The 23,201-nt window shown below is 37.8% G+C and overlaps 1 protein-coding gene across 3 annotated transcripts in view; it reads left to right on the top strand.

Annotated features, from left to right (window-relative positions):
* MYO15B (myosin XVB) overlaps positions 1–23,201 on the top strand; it is a 1,190,858-nt gene that overhangs the window by 1,077,484 nt on the left and 90,173 nt on the right. For all 3 annotated transcript variants that reach the window (XM_044084949.1, XM_044084950.1, XM_044084948.1), the window contains 2 exons: positions 3,489–3,637; positions 21,961–22,082. In XM_044084949.1, coding sequence (XP_043940884.1) covers positions 3,489–3,637; positions 21,961–22,082 — 271 coding nt within the window. The remainder of the gene's footprint in view (positions 1–3,488; positions 3,638–21,960; positions 22,083–23,201) is intronic.

Here is a 23,201-nt window from a genome sequence, read left to right as displayed (position 1 = left end):
CACCAACTTTTAAAGATACAAGACTTTCAAAGGTTATTAATGGCACATGTTCCCTTGTAGTTTTTCTTCTGATTGGTTTATTTGCTTTGTATATTTTTATTTTATTTATATGATGTTTGCAGATGACATTGTGATCTGCAGTGAGAGTAGGGAACAGGTGGAGGAGACCCTGGAGAGATGGAGATATGCTCTAGAGAGGAGAGGAATGTAGGTCAGCAAGACTAAGACAGAATATATGTGTGTGAATGAGAGGGAGGATAGAGGAATGGTGCAGGGAGTAGAGGTGGTGAAGGTGGATGAGTTTAAATACTTGGGATCAGCAGTTCAGAGTAATGGTGAGTGTGGAAGAGAGGTGAAGAAGAGAGTACAGGCAGGATTGAGTGGGTAGAGAAGACTGTCAGGAGTGATTTGTGACAGACGAGTACCAGTAAGAGTGAAAGGGAAGGTCTATAAGAGGGTAGTGAGACCAGCTATGTTATATGGGTTGGAGACAGTGGCAATGACAAAAAGGCAGGAGTCAGAGCTGGATGTGGCAGAGTTAAAGATGTTAAGATTTGCACTGGGTGTGACGAGGGTGGACAGGATTAGGAATAAGTATATTAGAGGGTCAGCCCAGGTTGGAAGGTCTGGAGACAAAGCCAGAGAGGCAAGATTATGTTGGTTTGGACATGTACTGAGGAGGGATGCAGAGTATATTGGGAAAAAGATGATAAGGATGAAGCTGCCAGGTAACAGGAAAAGAGGAAGGCCTAAGATAAGATTTATGGATATGGTGAGAGAGGGCATGCAGGTGATTGGTGTGACAGAGCAAGATGCAGGGGACAGGAAGAAATGGAAACAGATGATCCACTGTGGCGACCCCTAACGGGAGCAGCCGAAAGAAGGAAAAGATTTACATTTTGTAAACCATATTGTCCACTGAGTTGTGATCTATTTTTAATGTAAACCTGGTGAAAAATGTTCCAAAATTGGAATATATTTACACAGAAAATACAATTATTAATATGCAGAATTATAAGTTTACAATGGTTGCACACATTTCTATACCTAAACTTAGAGAAATACAATGAAGGTCTCTACAGCTCAAGCAGAAAATAGCATTTTAAATCGAGGAATAACAATATGTCATCCAGGAGAAAGTGGAAGAACAAACTTTGTCATCCAATACAAAGTGGAACAACAAACTTTAGATTAAGAATAGCATATTATGCCAGTAACAACTTCTATTAGAAGTGGTACAATATTAGCCAGTACAATAATGTAACATATCTAGGAGGTTCAACAGTGCTGACAAACAGGGAAAAAATAAGTATTACAAAGAAAATATCAGGTAGTGTGTTGGAGACTTACTACTTAACATTAATCAGGATGAATCATGTAAAAGTATTTATTGATAGTTGTAATAAGAAAGAGGCACCACAGTCTGTCAGATAATACAGGGGATTAAGGATCAACCTTCTTTCTTTGGTCCAGCAGGATTTGATTCCCCCAGCTTTCATTTCCCTACTGTATGACCTTGAGCAAGTTATTTAACCAGACAGTACTTTGTGGTAATTAGGAACTTGGGTTAGACTTTCAATGGTCTGCTGGGCTGCATGTCTAATAGTTGATTATGTACAATTAAGCAGATGATGTGGTTTTCGCCATGTGGTCTAGTTTCCTCATACATATCAGACATAGTGTTCCTCCAGATTGCCCATAGGTGCATGTGCTGTGTTGAAGTGAGCATGTGTGTGTGTACTTTGATGAGCTAGCATCCTGCTCAGGATTAATTTCTCTGCCTTGTGCCCATTGAGTGATGAGAGAGACTCTAGCTCCCCAGTGACATTGAACTGAAGTAGGGAGGTACTCAGGGAATGAACGAATAATAAAAAGAACACTTTATCAGGCAGATAATTAAAGGTGCGTATAAAAAAGTGAGCCTTGGGCCAGATTCAAATATGACAAAGCTAGCAGTGTTATGGCATCACTGTGGAAAATGTTTCCTTGTAATCTGTAGATACTACTGAAAGATTATGGCATCACTGTGGAAAACGTTTCTTTGTAATCGGTAGATACTACTGAAAGATTATGGCATTACTGTGGAAAACTTTTCTTTGTAATCGGTAGATACTACTGAAAGATTATAGCATCACTGTGGAAAACGTGTCTTTGTAATCGGTAGATACTACTGAAAGATTATGGCAACACTGTGGAAAATGTTTCTTTGTAATCGGTAGGTACTACTGAAAGATTATGGCATCACTGTGGAAAACGTTTCTTTGTAATCGGTAGATTCTACTGAAAGATTATGGCATCACTGTTGAAAATGTTTCTTTGTAATCGGTAGATACTATTGAAAGATTATGGCATCACTGTGGAAAATGTGTCTTTGTAATCGGTAGATACTACTGAAAGATTATGGCATCACTGTGGAAAACGTTTCTTTGTAATCGGTAGATACTACTGAAAGATTATGGCATCACTGTGGAAAACATTTCTTTGTAATCGGTAGATACTACTGAAAGATTATGGCATCACTGTGGAAAACGTTTCTTTGTAATCGGTAGATACCACTGAAAGATTATGGCATCACTGTGGAAAACGTTTCTTTGTAATCGGTAGGTACTACTGAAAGATTATGGCATCACTGTGGAAAACGTTTCTTTGTAATCGGTAGATACTACTGAAAGATTATGGCATCACTGTGGAAAACGTTTCTTTGTAATCGGTAGATACTACTGAAAGATTATGGCATCACTGTGGAAAACGTTTCTTTGTAATCGGTAGATACTACTGAAATATTATGGCATCACTGTGGAAAACGTTTCTTTGTAATCGGTAGATACTACTGAAAGATGCACATGAGAAGCACTGGTGCAAAGCATGTTTATGGGCAGTAGCACTCTGACCCTAAATAACAGCGCAATATTAAACAAACATGATGTTTTATAACATGGTCCAAAAATATTTCTACCCTTCAGATATGAAGTTTTCTAAGCTGCTTGTGAAAAGTTCATGTGCTTGTTGGTTGATTCTGAGTAAGCCCACACTGAATATACTGAATTAAACACAATGTTTCATATATTCCAGCATGTGAACACATGAATTTACTCCTACTGTTTAAGTGAAATAAAGAATGTTTTCATAAAAACTATATAATGATTGTAGAATGAAAAAAAAAGTGTTGTTAAGCATCCCTCTATTTCTGTCTGTTAAAAATTCCATTATTTTGAGATCTCTAACACACACACACACACAGGTTGTCTTCATTTTTCTTTTGACACTCATTACCATGAAGCAGTTTCTTTCATTCTAATGCACTAAAGGACTTCATAGATGTTGATAAGATAGTTTAATTTTCATGGACAACAGTGCACATGGAAGGAGCATTAACATCAGATACTCACATGGCTATGACTTTTGAATATATATCGTGTTTATACAATGTATAATTCAGAAGTCAACTTCAAATGTAACCATTATCTTTTATGCTTCTTTTTGTCAAGGTGAAACTGTCAGGCCAGTTCGACAAGAAGAGTGCATCTATGATTTTCTGCTGGATGACAACAAAGTCAAGTTTGGATTCCGGCGAATCATGTGGAAGGAACCACTCCACTTTGAAAATGACATGTACATTGATATTCATTACAGTCAGGTAATGGTTAAAGCATACCTGAACAGTCTCAGAACTATGGCTATATTAGATATGTAAGTAAACTGCATCTCACATTGATGACTTCAGAAAGCGTGGTAATAACTGCATTAGAGGCAGATAGCTGCATGATGATATAGAATGGTATACTCCACCAGATGAACTGAAATAGCAGATTATAACATGCAAGGTTAATGACATCATCACTTACTGTACCCAATGGTTCTTCTACCCATAAATAACTATAATACTTATGAAATGATGAATAACATCAGTAACCAAAAAGCTTTCAAATTTAATTCTTCACCAGGCACTTGACGGCTTAGAAAAGATGATTTTTAGCACTTTTGACAAGCATTAACATGTAAAACAAAATTATATGAGAATTTGATACTTTGGTTAATAATACTGTGCAAAACAGAAACATAATCAAAAATGAAAACTTAGTAACTGGGAATCTAACACTCCTCAGATAACATCATACTATGTAAAAGTAAAAGATCTAAGTTGACCATTACATTACAAAAATCAGTCTTTCCTTATCCTAATGTCCACTAGGCTGGACATTATTTTGGGGATTTTCTGTCTTATCTTTTGAGCTTAGATTATCCATTATTTTCACTGAGGCCAGTGTCCCTTTCAGTGCCACAAGGAAAGTTCCATTTTCCAAGGCATAGTTGATGAGTTTGGGTCAAAGAATTGGAGCAAAGTTTAAACGTCACTTCTTTTTGATTTTAAGAGGTTTGTTGTAATATTTAAAGCACCTCATTAACCCCATCCAAGATGAAGTGGACTTCAGTATTCATATAGTCTTTTATCAAGGCTGGCCTTTGCTCAACTGGTGCCCTAGGCAAAAGATCTCCCCAGTGCCCCCAACACCACTAGGTGCCCCCATCCTGGTCTGCCTACACCATCTAGATTACTGGAAAAGCACCCCTGCTAGAGCGGCATCCTAGGTGGCCACCTAGTTGGCCTATGCCTAAGTCCGGTTATGTCCTTTACACATATATTTGTATGAGCAGATCTACTGGGAATGTTTAACAACTATTTGAAAAAAGTGTATTGTAAAATCTTATTTTCCACACACCTCTCAATCATACAGTATTTACCAACAATACTGATTTTGTTTATCATTCAAGCCAGTCACTAAATACTGTCTGAGTGCCAAGGAGGGTGGGGCATGGACTGGAAAGAGTAAAGTGAAGCACAAAGGTCTGAAGTCATAGGTCAAAAGACTGCAGTAAGACAAACTGGGAGGTGCTTTCTTTAATCTTTGTGTAATGAGTGAATTTTCTATGTATGTATAAAGTGCAACAAGTTCACTAAACAGATCTGTTTTTGTGTGTGTGTTTGTGACTGCGTGTGGGTGTGTGTGTGTGTGTGTGTGTGTGTGTGTGTGTGTGTGTGTGTGTGTGTGTGTGTGTGTGTGTGTGTGTGTGTGTGTGTGTGTTTGTGACTGCATGTGTGCGTGTGTGTGTGTGTGTGTGTGTGTGTGTGTGTGTGTGTGTGTGTGTGTGTACCTATCTATCAATCTAAACCATTAAACATCCAAACCAAAGGGTAATAAGGTAACACAGACAAACCATTTGATAAAAACTGCAAGAAAAACCTAGACAAGCTAGAGTTTTCACTGTGTCATACCTTAAACTTCCTGTAATATACGCCAATGGGATATATGCAAGTGACCCCTTAACGACATCAATTGTTTCAGCTGCATGGTTTCTGAATACCCATGACCTTTTCCTTTTTAAGTCTTTATGCTTTTATCCCTTGGTTTTGATGTTAGTAGGGATATTTTGCAGGCATATTAATGTTTATGGGCATCGCATGGGTTTAACAACCATGTGTTTCTAATGTGTAGCCAAACATTCCATTTATGCTGTGCTAATGAGGTCAATAAAAAGGCTAAAACATGCATGTCCACAGCTAGTGGGGTTTGGCTTTAGCCTGAATGTATAGTCCTATGATTAGAATTTCAGAAACTCTTAGCTTAATGTCTAAGTGGGGGAGTGAGGCAGGCTCAAAGAACATGGAAAAAAACAGTAGCAAGATAAACAGAAAGGCACTAGAATGCAACTTTAAACATGTATATACAGCTATAAAATCCTAGTGAAGCACAAATCCTATTGGAGAATTTATAATACTGCCACTACTCCAAACGTACCACAGACTAAGGCAGCAGACTATGCAGAAATTTACCAGTAGCACTGTAATAATTTCTAAATCATACAGTAGTACTGATCACACCACTGTTGTGTACACCTTACTTTCCAGCTTCTTTGGCATTCTTCTGTCATATACTACCCCTGACACTCTGTGCCAGTTGGCTGCAACTTCTCTGATGCTAGCTTTAACCTTCTCATTCAGACTTTACTTCTCCTCAGACACCCCTCCCAGGTACTTTAAGCTGTTAATGTGTTCCACTATTTTCCCTTCTATCTCATTTCTCAGTTTCTTCTGATTTCCCCAGTTTGTTGCCATTGCAACTGTCTTATCTGTACTCAGTTTTATCAAATGTACCTTCACTTTTGCATTCCATTCCCCAGTCCTTTACTAAAGTTCCTGTTCAGTCTGTCTGTAATACCATATGATCTGCATATGCAGCTTTGTTGATCTGTCCCCTCCAACCTGTTTGCTAATGTAGTCTATCACTGATATGAACAGTAGTGAACTCAGAGCTGAAGCCTGGCACACATCCACTCCCAATGGGTACCCCTCTGTGAGTCCAGACACTGTTCATACTTCTGTCATTGGATCTGGATACATAGCCTAAACTATTTCTACCAATGTTTCTGGGATTCTGAACCATCAGAGTACTTCCCAAATCAACTTTCTTAAGACACTGTCATATGCTTTCTCCAAGTCTAGGAGTGCCCATTTGGACTTTTTCCTCATCTTTAGTCTCTTCTCAACTATTTGTCTACCTGCAAATATTGTGTAAATCATGCTGCATCCTGATTTGAATCCAAACTGTTCATGTCCCATCTTACTTTTGATTACTGGATGGCGCAGTGGTGCAGCAGTAGCATTGTCTGTTGCCTCACAGCAAGAGGTTCTCCAGTTCGATTCTCAGCTGGAGAGCCTTTTGTGTTGAGTCTGCATGTCCTCCATGCATTCGTGTGGATTTCCTTCAGGTGCTCCAGTTTCCCCCACATCACAAAGACATGTGTCTGGAGTGTTTCTCCCCAGGCCTCCAGTGAAAATTGGCTTCTTTCCAAGAAGGACTTTCCCAGTAAACAAATGTTAAATAAAATAAAATAAATAAAATAAAATTACTTTATACTTTATATATTCATTTATCAGTCACCATCTCCAAAACTTTCCTTCACTGTGACAGGAGTTTGATACCCTGTCCTGACCACAGCTGTGTATGTCCCCACTGTTCTTGAACATTGGCTATGCTTGTTCCCCAGTCATCTGGGATACACATTTCTCTCCATACTGTTATGACTATCCTCAGGAGCCATTTCTCCCTAACTCACCAAACATCTTGATCATATCTGCTATGACCTCATCTGTGCCTTCTGTGTTCCCTGACTTCATTTTTCTAAGTGCTGTTCTTACATCTTCTAGGGTGCACTATACTTCTTTCAGCACAGGCTATATCAGGGACAGTACAGCTTTTGTGGGTTTTCTTCATTCAGAAGCTGCTGGGAAGTACACCTTCCATCTGCCTTTGATGTCCTGTGGACTGCTGAGCAGGCTGATGTCAGCATTTCTTGTAAAGGGTGTCTGATAACTATCTTCTTTATCTATCTGTTTTTGCCTTGCAACATGATGGAGTTTGTCTGCCATCAACTTCCCTCTTAGTCTCTTTGATAGCCAGCCAGCATTCCTTCTTAGCCTAGTCTGCCTTTTCTATCTCCCAGTTCTTCCTGCACTCCTTCATTCTTCTGATGATGTCCTGGACTTCTGCATTCCACCACCATCTTTCTTTGTGTACCTTATTCCCATACCTGTCTCAGCCGCGTACCTGTTCTGTAGTCTCACACAAGCTATTTTGAGGTGATGCCATTCTTTTTTTCAACTCCACCTATTTCTTCTTCTTCCTGAGGTGCTAGAGCCCTGAGTAATTCCTCAACTCTTCTGCTTTCTCTACAGTCAACTTCTGGGGCTACAGCCTGGTCTCTGTTGACATTAGAGCCTTCTCTGACCACTGCAATTTATGCTGCAGGCTGACTGTTTCACTGGGGATGACTTTGCTGCTCCAGTGCCTTTTCCTTGCTAGGAGAAAGTCTACTTGAGTCATATATCGGCCACTCTTCTATGTGATCTCGTGACTATCTCTCTTGTTGAACCATGTGTTGGCCACCATCAAGCCATTTGCCAGACCAAAGTCTGGCATGTTCTCTCCTTCTTTTTCCTGTTGCAAACCAAGAAAAAGTAGAGCACAATGTTGCGGGTACACAGATGATTTATTGTAAAAAACACATCCACAAACGTAGTTAAAATCCACAATGGTTAAGCGCTTTCATCAAGTAGTTTGACTTCCTCAGAACAAAATGACAAGTAAAATTCAAGGTTAAATACATAATTCTGATTGATCAATAATTCAAAATACCCAATCATATCAATGAAAATCAATGAAAATTCCCTCCTCATGAATATGTAAATGCATGATTACTTAATAGGAAAGCATCTGTTTCTGAAAATCCTCCTAATAACAATTGTGTGGTTCATTTTGAGGGTGATATCTTGTCTTCACCGGCTGAACTTTTCAATAATAAGCGGACTAGTTGTACAGAGCGCTCCATTACAGGTACTGTTTGTATAAACTCTAACGGCAATAATTTTCATGATACAGATCCTCGCAGTAAAAACGCACTGCCTGGGGGTAGAGAACATTCTAATGTTGCTAACAAAACTGACTCTCGGTCTTGTAAGGAGCATGCAACTTCCAGAAATAAGAAGGAATGTTTTAGCAACATATTCCAGAAGCATTTTGTTTTCACTGATTCAAATTCAAAGCGCAGTAAAGGAGTATCTGTATACAGTGAAAATAAACAGTTTAATTTCAATTCTATCAGGGATATGATATATAGTTTTGAAAAAAAAATTGTTTAAATTCAAGATGTGCCAAATGGAAGTATGTTATTTAAATGAATGCATTAAGCATAAATTGGTTCCACAAGGGTTAAGGGTCTTCAAATTCCCTTATGGTATATATTATGATGCTGATATTGTTAGGAGTTTTACTGATATGTTTGACCAATGGGGTTTAGAATTATTAGGTAAAACTGTTTCCTTATATGAGGCAATGGAAAAACAGTTACATGATGAAGTGAATTTTTTGCATGAACAAATTATTTCTGACTTACTATTTGATCAATATGAAAGTCTGTTTTGTAAAATCATTTATAGGGTGGACCAGAAATGTGACAGCATTTTTAAAAAGGGATATTAAACAATACAAATTACATCAGGTATATCCCACTGACAAATTGTTTTTTTATGATAGAGAGAGTGGCTATACTGATAATTTAGGTAATGAAAAGAGAGGTACGGTCAAAACTGGCTCCAATTTTACTCTTGAACCAAGTGGTGATGGTTTTGAGGAATTTGAGTCAGACTGTTTTGTTGACCCACAGGATTTTCCATTACCCAGACACTCAGAAAGAATAGCCAATCGCAGACAAGGAGTATACAAAACTTACAGCAGGGCAGCGCAACAAACCTATGGACACAACAAATTGTAAATTCTGAAACTCAAATACAATGTGTGGATAGTATTCAATACAGTTTGGATGGGTTCAATATATATAATTATTCTGATGTTCCTGTCACTAAAGATTTATTTTCTAGAGGGTTTAAATTTGTACCAACTAAAGTACCTGATATAGGCCAAGTGATGGTGGATTTACAGTTATATTTTAGAAAGTTAAATTTAAATATTATGTTTTCAGATAAAACTTCCGTTGAGGTACCGAGATGTACTGTTAAGAGAAGTAGTACATTTAACCCCCCACTACATCCGTTAGTTACAACATATGAGAAATTAGTTAAGGAGGATTTATACAAAATCTGGGGGGAAAAAAGAAGGGTGTCTGCTAATATGAACCACAATGAGAAACAACTACTTAGGAGTTTGAGAGAGGATAAAAGAATTAGAATTATGACACCTGATAAAGGAGATGGGGTGGTATTGTACAATTCTGAAGATTACACTAATGACATGCAAAATATTTTATTTCAAGCTGATAGTTATTCTTCATGTTCAAAGAACGAAATACATATTTCATATAGTAGGTTGGATAGCTATTTATATGAATATCTCATGGATCAGAGAATATCCAGGGATGAGTATGATTTTTTGTTGAATAAATTTCCGAAAATTCCAGTGATATTCGGAATACCAAAAATACACAAAAATTTGAATAAACCACCCTTTAGACCTGTTGTGGCAGCAGCAGGTTCCAAAACCCCTAATTTGGCAGTATTTGTGGACAGGAAATTGAAACATATTTTGAATAAACTTCCACACCTTTTAAAAGACTCTTGGGACTTTTTGGGACAGCTTAAGAAAGAGTTATGGTCAGTGGACTGTGTTCTTCTGACTATAGATGTTCAGGACCTATTTTCCTGTATTCCAAAAGCAGAAGGCTTGTGTTTTTTTGAGGAGGTCCTGTTTAGTCATTCTTTATTGAGCTCAGATGAAGTTCTATTGTTATGTGAGCTTATGAATCTTATTTTGGAAAACAACTATTTATTCTTCGAAGGTGAATATTTTCAGCAACTAAAAGGTGTTGCAATGGGTGCTGCCTGCGCTCCCTTGTATGCTAATTTGGTGCTTCTGGGTTGGGAATATAAGTATATCTTCCAGAATTAAACATTTTTTTCTAATGTTAAATATTATGGTAGATTTTTGGACGATATTTTTATTGTGTGGGAAGGAGGGTCTGAATTGATTGTTGAGTTTGTTCATTACTTGAATCAAATCACAAATTACCTGAAGTTTACTTACCAGTTTGATTCCCAAGAAATTAATTTTCTGGATACTAAAAGTATCAAAGGGCATGATAACTTTGCTTCCAAAATTTACTGCAAAAATACCTTCTGCAATAGTTATTTGCACTACACTAGCCATCATCCCACACATCAGAAAAAAGAGTATTATTAAGGATCAAGCTATAAGAGTTGTTAGAATGACCACAAGGAAAGATGATGTTATAGTAGAGTTTCAACATTTAAGGGAGATGTTTTTAGAGAGAGGGTATCCTGGACATTTCATTGACCTTATTCTTGAGGAGGTTTTGAATAAATGGGGTAAGGTGTATACCCCCTTACTTGGTGTGGGTAGGGAAGGATACCAGCCTATAAGTCAAGATATGAATGTTCATGATAAACCTGATTTTCAACATGCTTGTGTGGTGCAATATAGTCCCTTGTATTCTCAAATAAAAGGAATTCTGACAAAAAATTGGAATATTTTCAGAACTAATACCGAAATATACCGTATATTGGGCCAACAACCTATTTTTTCTACCAAGGTGGGACCTAACATTAAGATAATATTGGAGAAGGATCACATTTTGAATAATGCTAAGGTTAAGAGATGTGGTAGTAAACCTTGCGGTAAATGCTCTTATTGCCATTATATTCTACAAGAAAATTTTATTACCCTTGATAATCAAAGTAAGAGTCATATTTTTTTAAAAGTGGCAACTGTGATTCAAGCACACTGGTATATATAGCTAAGTGCTGCTCCTGTTCTTCCTTTTATGTAGGTAAGACGGAGAGAAGATTGAAAAATAGGATATATGAACATCTATATGATATCAAAAATGAAAGAGATACCAGTGCACTGTATAAGCATAGTGTTACTTGTACCAATTTTAAGTGTTACAAGTTTGCTATACTAGAATTTGTCACTATTGAAGCCAGAGGGGGGGACTGGCGAAATGTGTTGCATAAAAAGGAATTATTATTGCAACTGAGATTGGCCGCTGATTACCCCCCAGGGCTTAATGAGCATATTTCAATTATGCCTATTCTTAAAGAAAAGGCTGGTTCAGTGTAGTAGTATTTTAAATATATACAATTGTATTGTGGTATATTTTTATCAAGAGTTTTTTTATTGAAAAGAGACACTATGTGTGTGTTTTTTTTTTTTGTTTTCTTGTTAAAACAGGTTTTGATGAAACAGATGCTTTCCTATTAAGTAATCATGCATTTACATATTCATGAGGAGGGAATTTTCATTGATATGATTGGGTATTTTGAATTATTGATCAATCAGAATTATGTATTTAACCTTGAATTTTACTTGTCATTTTGTTCTGAGGAAGTCAAACTACTTGATGAAAGCGCTTAACCATTGTGGATTTTAACTACGTTTGTGGATGTGTTTTTTACAATAAATCATCTGTGGACCCGCAACATTGTGCTCTACTTTTTCTTGGTTTGGTTGGTTTTAGAGCACTGTTAACACTACTTTTTGGAGTCTTTTTCCTGTTGCCCCAACTATGTGGGCCTAGGCAGTCTTCACATCCTGTTCAGTCAGTTCTGATATATGCATTCCGTTCCCCCAGTATCAACACCAACCCATGCTGTCCTGCTTTACCCAGTAAGTCCTGCAGCTGCTACCTGAGTGCACCCTTTTCCTCACTGTCACAACCCTGCTGCGAGGCATAGACTGAGATTATGAATACTGCCATATCCATACACTGGAGTCTGGTTGCCATAAGTCTGTCACTAATTCTGATGACATACTTCATTGTCTTCTGAAGCCTATCTCTCACCACATTTCCCTCAGCATTTCTAGTCTGTCCTTCTGCTGAGTATTAGACTCTGGATTCCATGCCCACTGGCGTTGCTGCACTGCCCGTCCATCTTGTTTCTTGGATACATAAGATGTCCAGCCTCCTTCTTACCATCATGTTATCCATGTTCAAGCTCCATCCTGTCAGTAAATTTATAGTGGGTGTAGCACTCTTTAATTCATGTTTTTCTGTTTGATCAGTTGTGTATCCAGCTTTGCTCAATGGAGCTATTCCAGGTAACCCAGGCCAGCCAGTAGGCTATTGATCCAGGGCTACTGGGCTTTGTGGCAGGCACACACTAGCCAATAGGAGTACAAAGACCCATCCTACCTTTGCTATGACTCCCTGGCATACTTCTGATCCTCAACCCACTTCCCATGTCCATTTTTGGTGACATTAGTCAAAGCAACCAAATCAGGGTGTTCAGTTTATAATCTGTGTTCCACTGTCTAGAGGATACTGCACACCAAAGTTAATGTCCAAAGCAGTTTTTTATACAACTTTTTGTCCAGTCGTCACCATCTATGCTGCTGCCCACAACTCTATTGTTGATTGAGTTTGAGGAAAAAAAGTCTGTTTATGGGAGGAACACCATGGAGACAAAGGGAGAACATGCAAACTCCATAGAAGCATTGGCCAGAGGTCAGGATTGAAACTTGTACCTCGCGTACGGGAGACAGAGACCTTAACTATTATGCCAACTGTGTCTCTGTCTCTGTTCTGCCAGTACTACTTGTTGTTGTAAGGAACAATCGGCTGTTACATCCAGCTTCCCAAAAACAGCAAAACAGCAAGTGCAGCACTGACTTACAGGGACCAATTGCACCTCTTCTCCAGTGCAAACTGTGTCCCCTAAGAGCTTGTACCAAGGCCCTGCCCATGATATGGCTTTGTGCATTGGTTAAAGGGTGAGGACTTTCTGGGAGCCAATAAAGCAGAAGCATGGGTTTTGAGGGATATTTGCAAACAGAATTTGAAGGAAAATTCAATAAAGTGAGAAGTTGGGACTAAATGATCATTTGTATAATTTCTGAAGACATTTTTATTACTGATGGATGCCAGGAAAAAAATCTGTGTATGAATAGTTTAGTGAATAGCCTCTATAAAGCACTAAGGAGATTAAAGCATAAAGATATGGATACTTTATAAAGAGAATAGTAAAAAATGGAAGGAATAAATTACTGTAAAGACGTGGGCAGAGTATATGGTTAATGCCCAGAAAGGCTTCAGATTTACAGTATTTTAAGACATTTACATGGAAGTGTCTTCACATATATTTTCACATGCCACAGAGCTTGAGAACAATTTTCATGTTTCCCACTGTTGAAACACATTGTGATGATATGTCATGTGATGAAAGGGTAGTGAGGGCATAGGTACAGTCATGTAATTTAAGGGTAGTGGGGACATGGGTACAGATGTGTGATGAAAGGGTAATGGGGGCACGAGTACAGTCATGTAATGAAAGGGTAGTGGGGGCATGGGTACAGTCATGTGATGAAAGGGTAGTGGGGGCATGGGTACAGTCATGATGAAAGGGTAGTGGGGGCATGGGTACAGATGTGTGATGAAAGGGTAGTGGGGCATGGGTACAGTCATGTGATGAAAGGCTAGTAGGAGCATGGGTACGGTCATTTGATAAAAGGGTAGTGGGGGCATGGGTACGGTCATGTGATAAAAGGGTAGTGGGGGCATGGGAACAGTCATGTGATAAAAGGGTAGTGGGGGCATGGGTACAGTCATGTGATGAAAGGGTAGTGGGGGCATGGGTACATATTTGATCTCTGGGATTTAACTTCAACATTAGCTGCTAAGCTTAACATGTAATTTTCCTGTCTCACCATCAGCCTGGTAGCCAAATGGCAGGCAATAGTACTTAAACTGGAAGTTTGAAGTGTTATGCACTGAGCTCAGTAGAAGCTGAGGTGGTTTAGTTTCTTAAGTAATAGCACACTTCCAGTAGAGCATGCTGCATTTAAGCCTGTTTCAGCATATGCATTCGGCCTATTTTGCCATTCCAGCTCCCTCTTTTCTAAAATGGTGTTAAAGTCCCCACCAATCTAGCATTATTCTACATCTTCAGCTTCATGAAATGTAAAATTAGAGTGGTCTGGGTGTTCAAGTGAGTGTCCTAAAAGTGGATTTTTATGGTCTCCTTCCTAATGTCAGAAGTATGTTGGTTAATTCTCCTTTTGAGACTATTTTTGTTTTCCCAATGTTAAATGCTTTACACACAAAGAACTGGGTGAAGTAGACTTCTAGATCACTGTTACAGCTATGTCTCCCTTTACTGAAATATTTTTATTGGAGCTTGGGCAAGTAAAAAAATTCTTTACAATCAGGAGGATCACATTTGAAGGTCCCATTAGCTAGTCTATCTTCTTCTTTTAGCTCTCCAGCCATTATCTTCAGCTACTGTCCTTTTCGTAGATAATGAACAGTTCAGAATCGAAAATCCTACTGATGCATCTATTTTATTTATTTCGTTTAATGATGCTGCAGTTGTCCATTATTAATTTTTTAATCCCCCCTATATTCTTCAAGAATGCCATGATCATACTTCTGTTAAATATTCTAGCCCCTCAATCTGGTAAGTGATTCCCAGTCATCCTCGTTTATATCTCAGAGGTTCATGCAGTGTGTTATCATTTCTCTTTTTGATTTCCCTAATTCACAGGTTCATAGATTAGTACTAGGCTAACTGCCCCTGTGGGATATTTTAAGCCTAGTCAGTTATCCCATGTGTCACTCAAACCCTGCACCTTGTGTCTGTAAGGTAAACACATTAACCATTATGCTAACATCCCACCCAATTGGTTGAAGAATCTGTGAAAGAGTCCTGGGGTCATAATCTCTCAGAATGAAATTGTTCTGCAGAGCTCTAAGGCTGGCCATCCTTTTCCCGACTTCACTTGTATTTTTGGCACCACCCTCATGCCCTGAGATTTAATTACGTTCCTCTTGGTAGTGTACGGGTGCATGCACTGACGGTTTTCCTGAGCTCACATGGGCATCCAGACAGCAGCACACTGGCTTGGACCAACTAATAATGGTATTCTTCTGAAAATAAGACCACCAGCTATCAGCCTTTACTGTAAATAAAGCACTCCCACCCATTGCTCCCACTTCAGGATCTACTCTAATTTCTATCATGTCCCACAATAGCATTCCACCCCATGTAGGATACCCCTAGGAATACCTGATACAAAACTATCCCTGAATCCTTAGCCAGATGTTCAGTACTAGGAACTGGTGTTTTGGGCAGCCCTGAGCAACTCCAGGACTAGTGTAATCAATGTATGATATGTAACATTTCAATTGTTATATGAATGATTTTGGGCATTGCTGAGCTACTGTGGTGAGTGGAGCACATTACAGAGTCGGATCATTTAGGACAGGCTGACTTTTCTTCCATTTGAATGTAATGAATGTAATGAATGCAATGATAACCCGTGATCTGTGAAGGGGATCTGGGCTAATAGGTGTTGATGAAGCTCCATACAAGAGTGAAAGTGCTGACATTCACTCTCTTGACACTGGTTTCCACGTTAGAACACTATTTAGGTTTCTAGACTGCTTTCCCATGTCCAAATATTATTGTTATGATATTGTGGTCAACCATCATCCAGATTCTGCTTTAGGATAAAAATCTAACATGGATAAGAGAGAATGGCTGCAGGCAAATAACAGCTATGCTGACAGCACAAAATGTACAACATTACCATACAGATACCTGGCTGGTAATATTAGGACTTGCTTTAAACTTTGGGGCTTACTGCAGATACTGGGCAGGCTGGCATCAGACTGGGGAACCAGTATTACTTTTACTACCAAAGTCTGATCTCTAAATATAGATTGTTTTGAAATAGAAATCATTTAAAATAATTCCAAACATGTCATTTTGGAAATGGATAGTTGGTTTGCCTTAGCACACCCAGCCCTGTAACATTGGGATATGGAAAATTGATAATCTGTCCATCCACTTACATGACTTACATGAGATACTCTGTCAAGTTGTTCTAATATTTCATCCATGGATAGACACATTTACCTTTGTTTAAAAGGATTTGCAAGTCTCATAAAAACATGCTGATTCCTCTTCCTATGCATTAAATATAAAAGTAAAACACAGAGCTACATTAATATGTACATAAATAGGTGTTCACATTTGTGTTACCTTTTGTAAAGGGGAGCTATTCAGGTTTTTCCACTATCATGGCATTAAAAAATGTTCTATGTACAGTGACTACTGTCATAGGAGGATTTGTAGCTGCACTTATCCTGCATTCACCTTACAGATTTTCTGTAACAATCCACATCCAACATACAAATGAAGTTGTTTATTTCACCTAGTCCTGGGTCTGCTTTTATCTTCCTGTCTTTTGCTCTTGTAACTGGCCCCAAGCTAGTGCCAGCTCTTGCCCTCTTTTGGGATACTGAGTACAAAGGATTAGTCCAGTTAAAATCACTTTAGCTAGCAGATCTAGAAGACTCTGTTTCTCTGATGCCCTCCCTGTGGGAGGAATAAACACATCTTGTTGAAGTTTCCAGTAGTTTATTCAGTTAAATAGGTAGATAAACAAGTGCCATTTTGAATATATTTGTTCTGGAGTGAAATAACTTCATTGTTCCCCCTTTAATGCTTTTCTCATCTAAGGTGAAAGCTGGACCTGTCTTTTAAGCAACCAATTCCCTTTACAGCTACACTACTCTTAAAGTCTTTAGTGACCTTTATACACCCTGCTCACTTAACACCAGTTTACACCATACTCTCAAAATCAGTTTCTGTAATGTCTTTTTGCAGTACTGGTGTTCTCTCTCCCTTATTTATAATGCGGTGCTTATTAGCCACTGTCTCAAAAACCCTTGTTCAGCAAACAGGTGTCCATGCATCTCATTGCCCTGTGAGAGTGTTGTACTGAAATTCTACCAGTCCCCCCCCCCCCAGGTGCTTCTTCCCTTAAACCATAACATTTACCCACCTCTTACCCTTTTTATCGAATACTATATCATATAAATTCATTTTAAAACTTATTACATTTTCTCATCCTTAATAATTTAGAGTTCAGCCTGGAGGGCAACATCATATTTACTATAAAACATCATCTTCATAGACACCATACACTACTTTTGTATTCAGACCATCTATTTTATATTATTTTCTCATCCATATCACACCTACTTCAACAGAATTGTTACCACATTCATTTGTCAAAATAATCAGTGGGGATGAGTAGAACCTAGGATAATTTCTTTAATCATGCATATCTTTTGTGTAAAGATGATAGGACAGATATGCAGTTGAGCCAAGAATGGAAAAAAAAAGGCACATGAGGAAAACAGGTGGTGGAATGCAGAAGTGTATGAAGTTATCAATGAAAGAAGGATTGCAGGAAGAAGGGGGAAATAAAAAATATGGACAACATTAAAAAGAAATACTGGTTGGCTAAGAAAGAGGCTAAAAGAAGACTCACAATGGCAAAGAAACAGGCACCATAGAAACTCTACAAACGTCTGAAAAGTGATTCAGCAGGTAGCATAAACAAGCTCTATCAGGTTGCAAAGCAACAGCTGAAAGATTGCTGAAGAAACAAAGACCAACTGAAGAAAAACAAGTAAACAGTGACAATACCTCACCAAACCAAAAGGCAAGAAGGCACAAAAAGTTGCTAGATAAAGAACTTGATAATTTAATTGTAAAAATAATTAAATAAACATGTGAGCGCTTTCGTTTAACAAATGTAAACTTCATCAGACAAATGAATAAAATCAATCTGAAATTTAAATAGTACACTATACTTTCTGATTGGATGAAACAACTGCCATTATCCCAAGAAAATTAACCCCTCGTGTCCCATAATAAATTGAAGTTCTCTAACATATATATATATATATATATATATATATATATATATATATATATAAATTCTAAACATTTGTAATTGTGCCAAACTGTTGTACATAAATCATAAACCTTAAATAATGTGTAAATGAATAAATAAACGAATAAATAAATGCATACATTCTATTCTTAATGCATCTAGGATACACAGAATACACATCTTCTTATAAATGTTACAAAAAATGTATGTATAATATATATATATATACATATATATATATATATATATATATATATATATATATATATATATATATATATATATATATATACATATATATATATATATATATATATATATATATATATATATACACATGTCCATACACTAGGAAATGATTTTATACTATTCATGCTAATTTTATACATATATAATGTAATTACTAATGTAATGATAGTGTTCTCTCTACTCCACTGTTGTGCACCGTTATGCAACCTTAGAGTAGGTGTATATATACATTACAGTTTCTGTAAGCATTTTATTACTTATTATTATTATTATTATTATTATTATTATTATAAATATCAAATTTTCCTTCCAACAAGAAACTTGCACAATAATATGGTGAACACTGATGATTTTCCTAAATATAATGCTGCTGTAATATTGAACAAATATGTGTCTTCTTTTGAAGGAAAAAAATGTATATCCTGAAGAGGTTACATTTTACATCTAAAATCACTTACCATAACTTTAAGTTCCAGGCTAATATCATTTAGATAATGTATATCAGCTCTGCCTAAAAGAATTCTCAGTCTGGTGTTAACTGATTTAGTTAGTTTTTCACACCAACTTAAGTTTCACATTTCCAGTGGAACTTTCAGCAGAAGGATTCTGTCAGGTGAGTAACTCCTAGGTCGTTAGCTCTGTATTTTGGAGTTCCATTTCTCCAGCCACCTGGTAAGAATTGTCCAAAGCCGTACTTGTCAGTAGGTAAGAATCTAGCTCACTTAACCATTAAAAGTCTTATTCTGACTAGCTTGCCTGTGTATTGGCAATGTTTCTGCATAGGCTGCTATCATCAGTATGGGCTTCCAAAATGATGGGAAGTCAGCTGTGATAAGGGCTTAGCTCCCACAGCATATCTAGTGCTCCTGATTGGGCATGTCTGGGTTCAGTGCATTAATTTCTCTCTGTTATTCAGTTAATATGGAAGGCAGTATGTTTACATGGCTCATAAATAGATGATTGACTTCATGATGCCCTGCCTACCGTTAAGTAAAATAGTAAAAATAGATGAGTTCTGTTTTGGCTGCCATGGATGATTCCTGCTGTTGTTACCTCTTCCACAGGGAAACTGACAACAGACCACGCCACAAAAGGAATTCCACAAGAAGCCACTTTTATGTCCACTAGGGTCACATTCGCTAGACAGGGAAATCCCATCCAGTGGACAAACCAAGGGATCCTGATTATGTGGATGATAAGTGACTTACAATTCCACACATAAAGCCTGGAAAACCTGCACTTCAGTCATACCTATTTAGTTGTGCTGACTTAAGTTTTCACTTGCTTGTGTTCTGTTGCTCACTTTTAAGCAGAATAAGATCACAAGCACCCTATATTCTAGTGAGTCTAAAGTGGTCAGATTTTGATGCATCTTGGAAAAACAAGATACGTATTTTACCACATTTTGATCATTCTTTCTCTGCTATGCAGCAGCCTTGGAGTGAGAATTATAAACTTGTGAGGGTGTCTGTCCAACTTCCAACTTGTTTTAAAGATGTTTTACATCATCTTATCAAACAGCAGACTTAAGTACACACATTATGAGTATATGTGTAACCGAGATGTCATTTACAAGCTGGAATGTTCAGTGGTACTTTAAGTCAAACAGCAATAGTGGATCCCTGGTAAGTACTGGTTATGATAAAATGTGACAAGAACAGAGATTATGGTGGCTAATGAATTCTGGTGAGCTTGAAATTCAGTCAAAAAAGTGCATTCCTTAGACAAAAATGCATGAAAACAAAACAAACATATATAAACACAAGTAACTCTTCTTCCATTCTTGGTCATCAAATCTAGCCATCTCTGTACGAGTTGTGGTTTTTGCTTTGCCATTTGTTTGGTTGGTTGCGGGTCTTGGGAGTCACAAGATGCCGATATATATATATATATATATATATATATATATATATATATATATATATATATATACATATTTATTTTCACCTCAGGATACAATTAGGTTTGCTGACTACTATCTGCAGTTGATGTGACTGCAATTTGCTTTAGGGACCATTGCTCAGAATGGGTTTATGGGCAGCCACGGCAGTGCAGCGGTTAACATTGCCTCCTCACAGAAAGAGGTTCTCGGTTCGATTCTCGGATGGGGTGCCTTCTGTGCGGAGTCTGCATGTCCTCCCTGTGGTCGTGTGGGTTTCCTCTGGGTGCTCCGGTTTCCTCCCACATCCCAAAGACATGCTGTACATGGATTGGACACACTAAATTGGCTCTAGCCGTGAGAGTGTGCATGTGTGTGCCTTCTCTGGAAGGTCGGGCGCCGGGCTGGCAACTCAACACCGTAAAACTCCACTGCCAATCATGAGCGGACAGGTGATCCACTGTGGCGGCCCCTAACTGGGAAAAGCTGAAAGAAGAAGGCTCAGAATGGGTTTACACTACAGTCTCCCCGGTGCAGTGCAGGCAGTTCTAGAGATTTGTATTTTTACAGATGCACTTAATTTACCATTAAATGAACTAAAAAAACACACTATATATAACAGCAGTGACATTACTAAAGCTGTTCTTTTATGTTGCCTAGTACTACACTAATACAGAGCTATGTCTATTTTCATACAGTCTCAAATAAATGGGGCAGTGACTGCCTGAGGTATCTTTTGGTGCTGTACATCTGTTTGTGACCTCAATGCCCAAGGTGATATCCAGCCTGGCTGATCCTTTTTTTTTGATAAAATGCGCAACAATCTCCTAAATTAAACATTTCACACCATTTAAGGAAAATAATTTATTTTGCAGTGTATGTTTGTAATCCAGTACTGCTGTGCATTAAAATATAAAGTTTAAAAAACAGTCATGTATGTTTTGTGATTCATTATGCACTTTTTAAATTACTTATTGGTTTGCCATTTAATGCCATGCAGACTGTTTTAATGCCTTACAGTAAGGGCTCATGTGGATGTTTGGGTTAAACATGTTACTAATGATCTGCCTTTCTTTCCCAGATCAAGACCTCTATCAGCAGTAGTATTGTCTAGAAACCATGTGTTCTCACATGTCCCTCCACTTTGATGTACTGCATCTTAAATAGGCGCATCGCTCTTTTGGGGGTTATACAGCAGGACCGAAGTACTTTTCAGAGCAGTGTAGAGAAAAAAGAACTATTTGATTTATATATTGCAAAACAATTCTCCGGTATCATCAGTCTAAAGTCTTGCATAAATACTAAGTCCACAGAACAGAAATCACCTTCAAAAATGCTTGAATGTTATAGACCTTGATCTAGGCTATATTATTAGGTTCATGTTATGAATGTCTGAAATACAGTAGATGTGGTACAAACTGAAACAGTTAAGGAATATACATTGGAAGCTTTAGTTTTACCAGCCTAAAAAATGTTATTGACTATCCTCATGAGATCAGTGTGTGAGAAAAAGAAGTGTGCATGTACCATACTGATGACAACATGCTTTGGTTTTAGGTTTTTCTAGACTACATGAAAGAAACTTTGCTACTGCCTAGCAAAATAAGCCACATGGAGGATCAGCTTGCCAAAATTGTTGCATTACATTACAAGGCACAGGGATCAGCACCAAACCCTAAGTAAGGCTGGTATTTTTTATGTCTATGGCATTAATGTTTTTTCTGAGGCAGTGTGCCAACTGCATTGTGTTTAATGCTAGCATACTTCTTTGTCTGACAACACACACACTCTGGTTCTAGCTGTCAGAAATGCACTTATTTATCTAAATTGGAGGCTAAGTTTTCTTTAAACTGAGCTCTTTAAATCTGAAGAAAAAGTTCAACATCTGGAGCACAGTGCAACAATGTTCTAAACATAAAACTTACAAAGGCACATACATTTCCAAATGCTACTAAAAGTAACAAGGGCTGCTGATGTTTGGGCAGAATAAGCAGAGCTTTGAGAAATGCAAAAGGGTGATAAAAGAAAGAAAGGGTCAATAAAAGCAAGACTTAGTAAGAGAAGTATTAATGAAAGCAGATGTTGTTGCGTCTTTTGGTTTTTCCCGGTTAGGGGTCACCACAGCGGAACTCTGGTCCGCTAATGATTGGCAGTAGATTTTTATGTGGCGAGTTGTCAGCCCTGACACACAACCTTCAATGAAGGTACGCCCATTCATGCATGTCTCCACACAAAAGACGCTCTAGTTGAGAATCGAACAGGACAACATCTTACTGTGAGGCAACAACGCTACCGCAGCACCACCACCGCAATGAAAGCAGATGTAGTTTTATATTTTATGAAGAACAAAGGCCAAGTGATAGAGTGAAATATACTAAGTGATTTACAACCAACAGGATGCAGAATGTGTATGACTGGATAGTAAGTACACTTAGAAACTAAAGAGATATTCAGTTGAAGAGGAAGATAAGTTTCACTGTATTCTGAAAGATGTGGCAAATGACTTACAAATTCGTATTACAATACTATTAAATGATTAACTAAGAGAGAGATGTGTTAAGCAGAAATGGAAATTACCAACAGTGATCATTTTGTGAAAGCACCTCCATAAACTAATTAAATTAATTTACCCTTATCTTGTGTTGCACAGACCCAGAATACTGACTTCTCACAGACAGCTACAGGTGTAACTGGTTATCCTTAGACAAAATCCTTTATCATTAAGCTATTTTCACACTGCATATCCTCAACCATTTTGGTTTTGTACTGATTTTGGACTATACTGTGTTAACTGTTAT

This window comes from Protopterus annectens, chromosome 10.part0 (genome assembly GCF_019279795.1).
Source record: "Protopterus annectens isolate FY-2018-M chromosome 10.part0, PAN1.0, whole genome shotgun sequence".
In the NCBI taxonomy this organism is placed as follows: domain Eukaryota; kingdom Metazoa; phylum Chordata; order Ceratodontiformes; family Protopteridae; genus Protopterus; species Protopterus annectens.
Note: the sequence above shows the minus strand (reverse complement) of the source record. Positions and strands in the feature narration are given on the sequence as shown.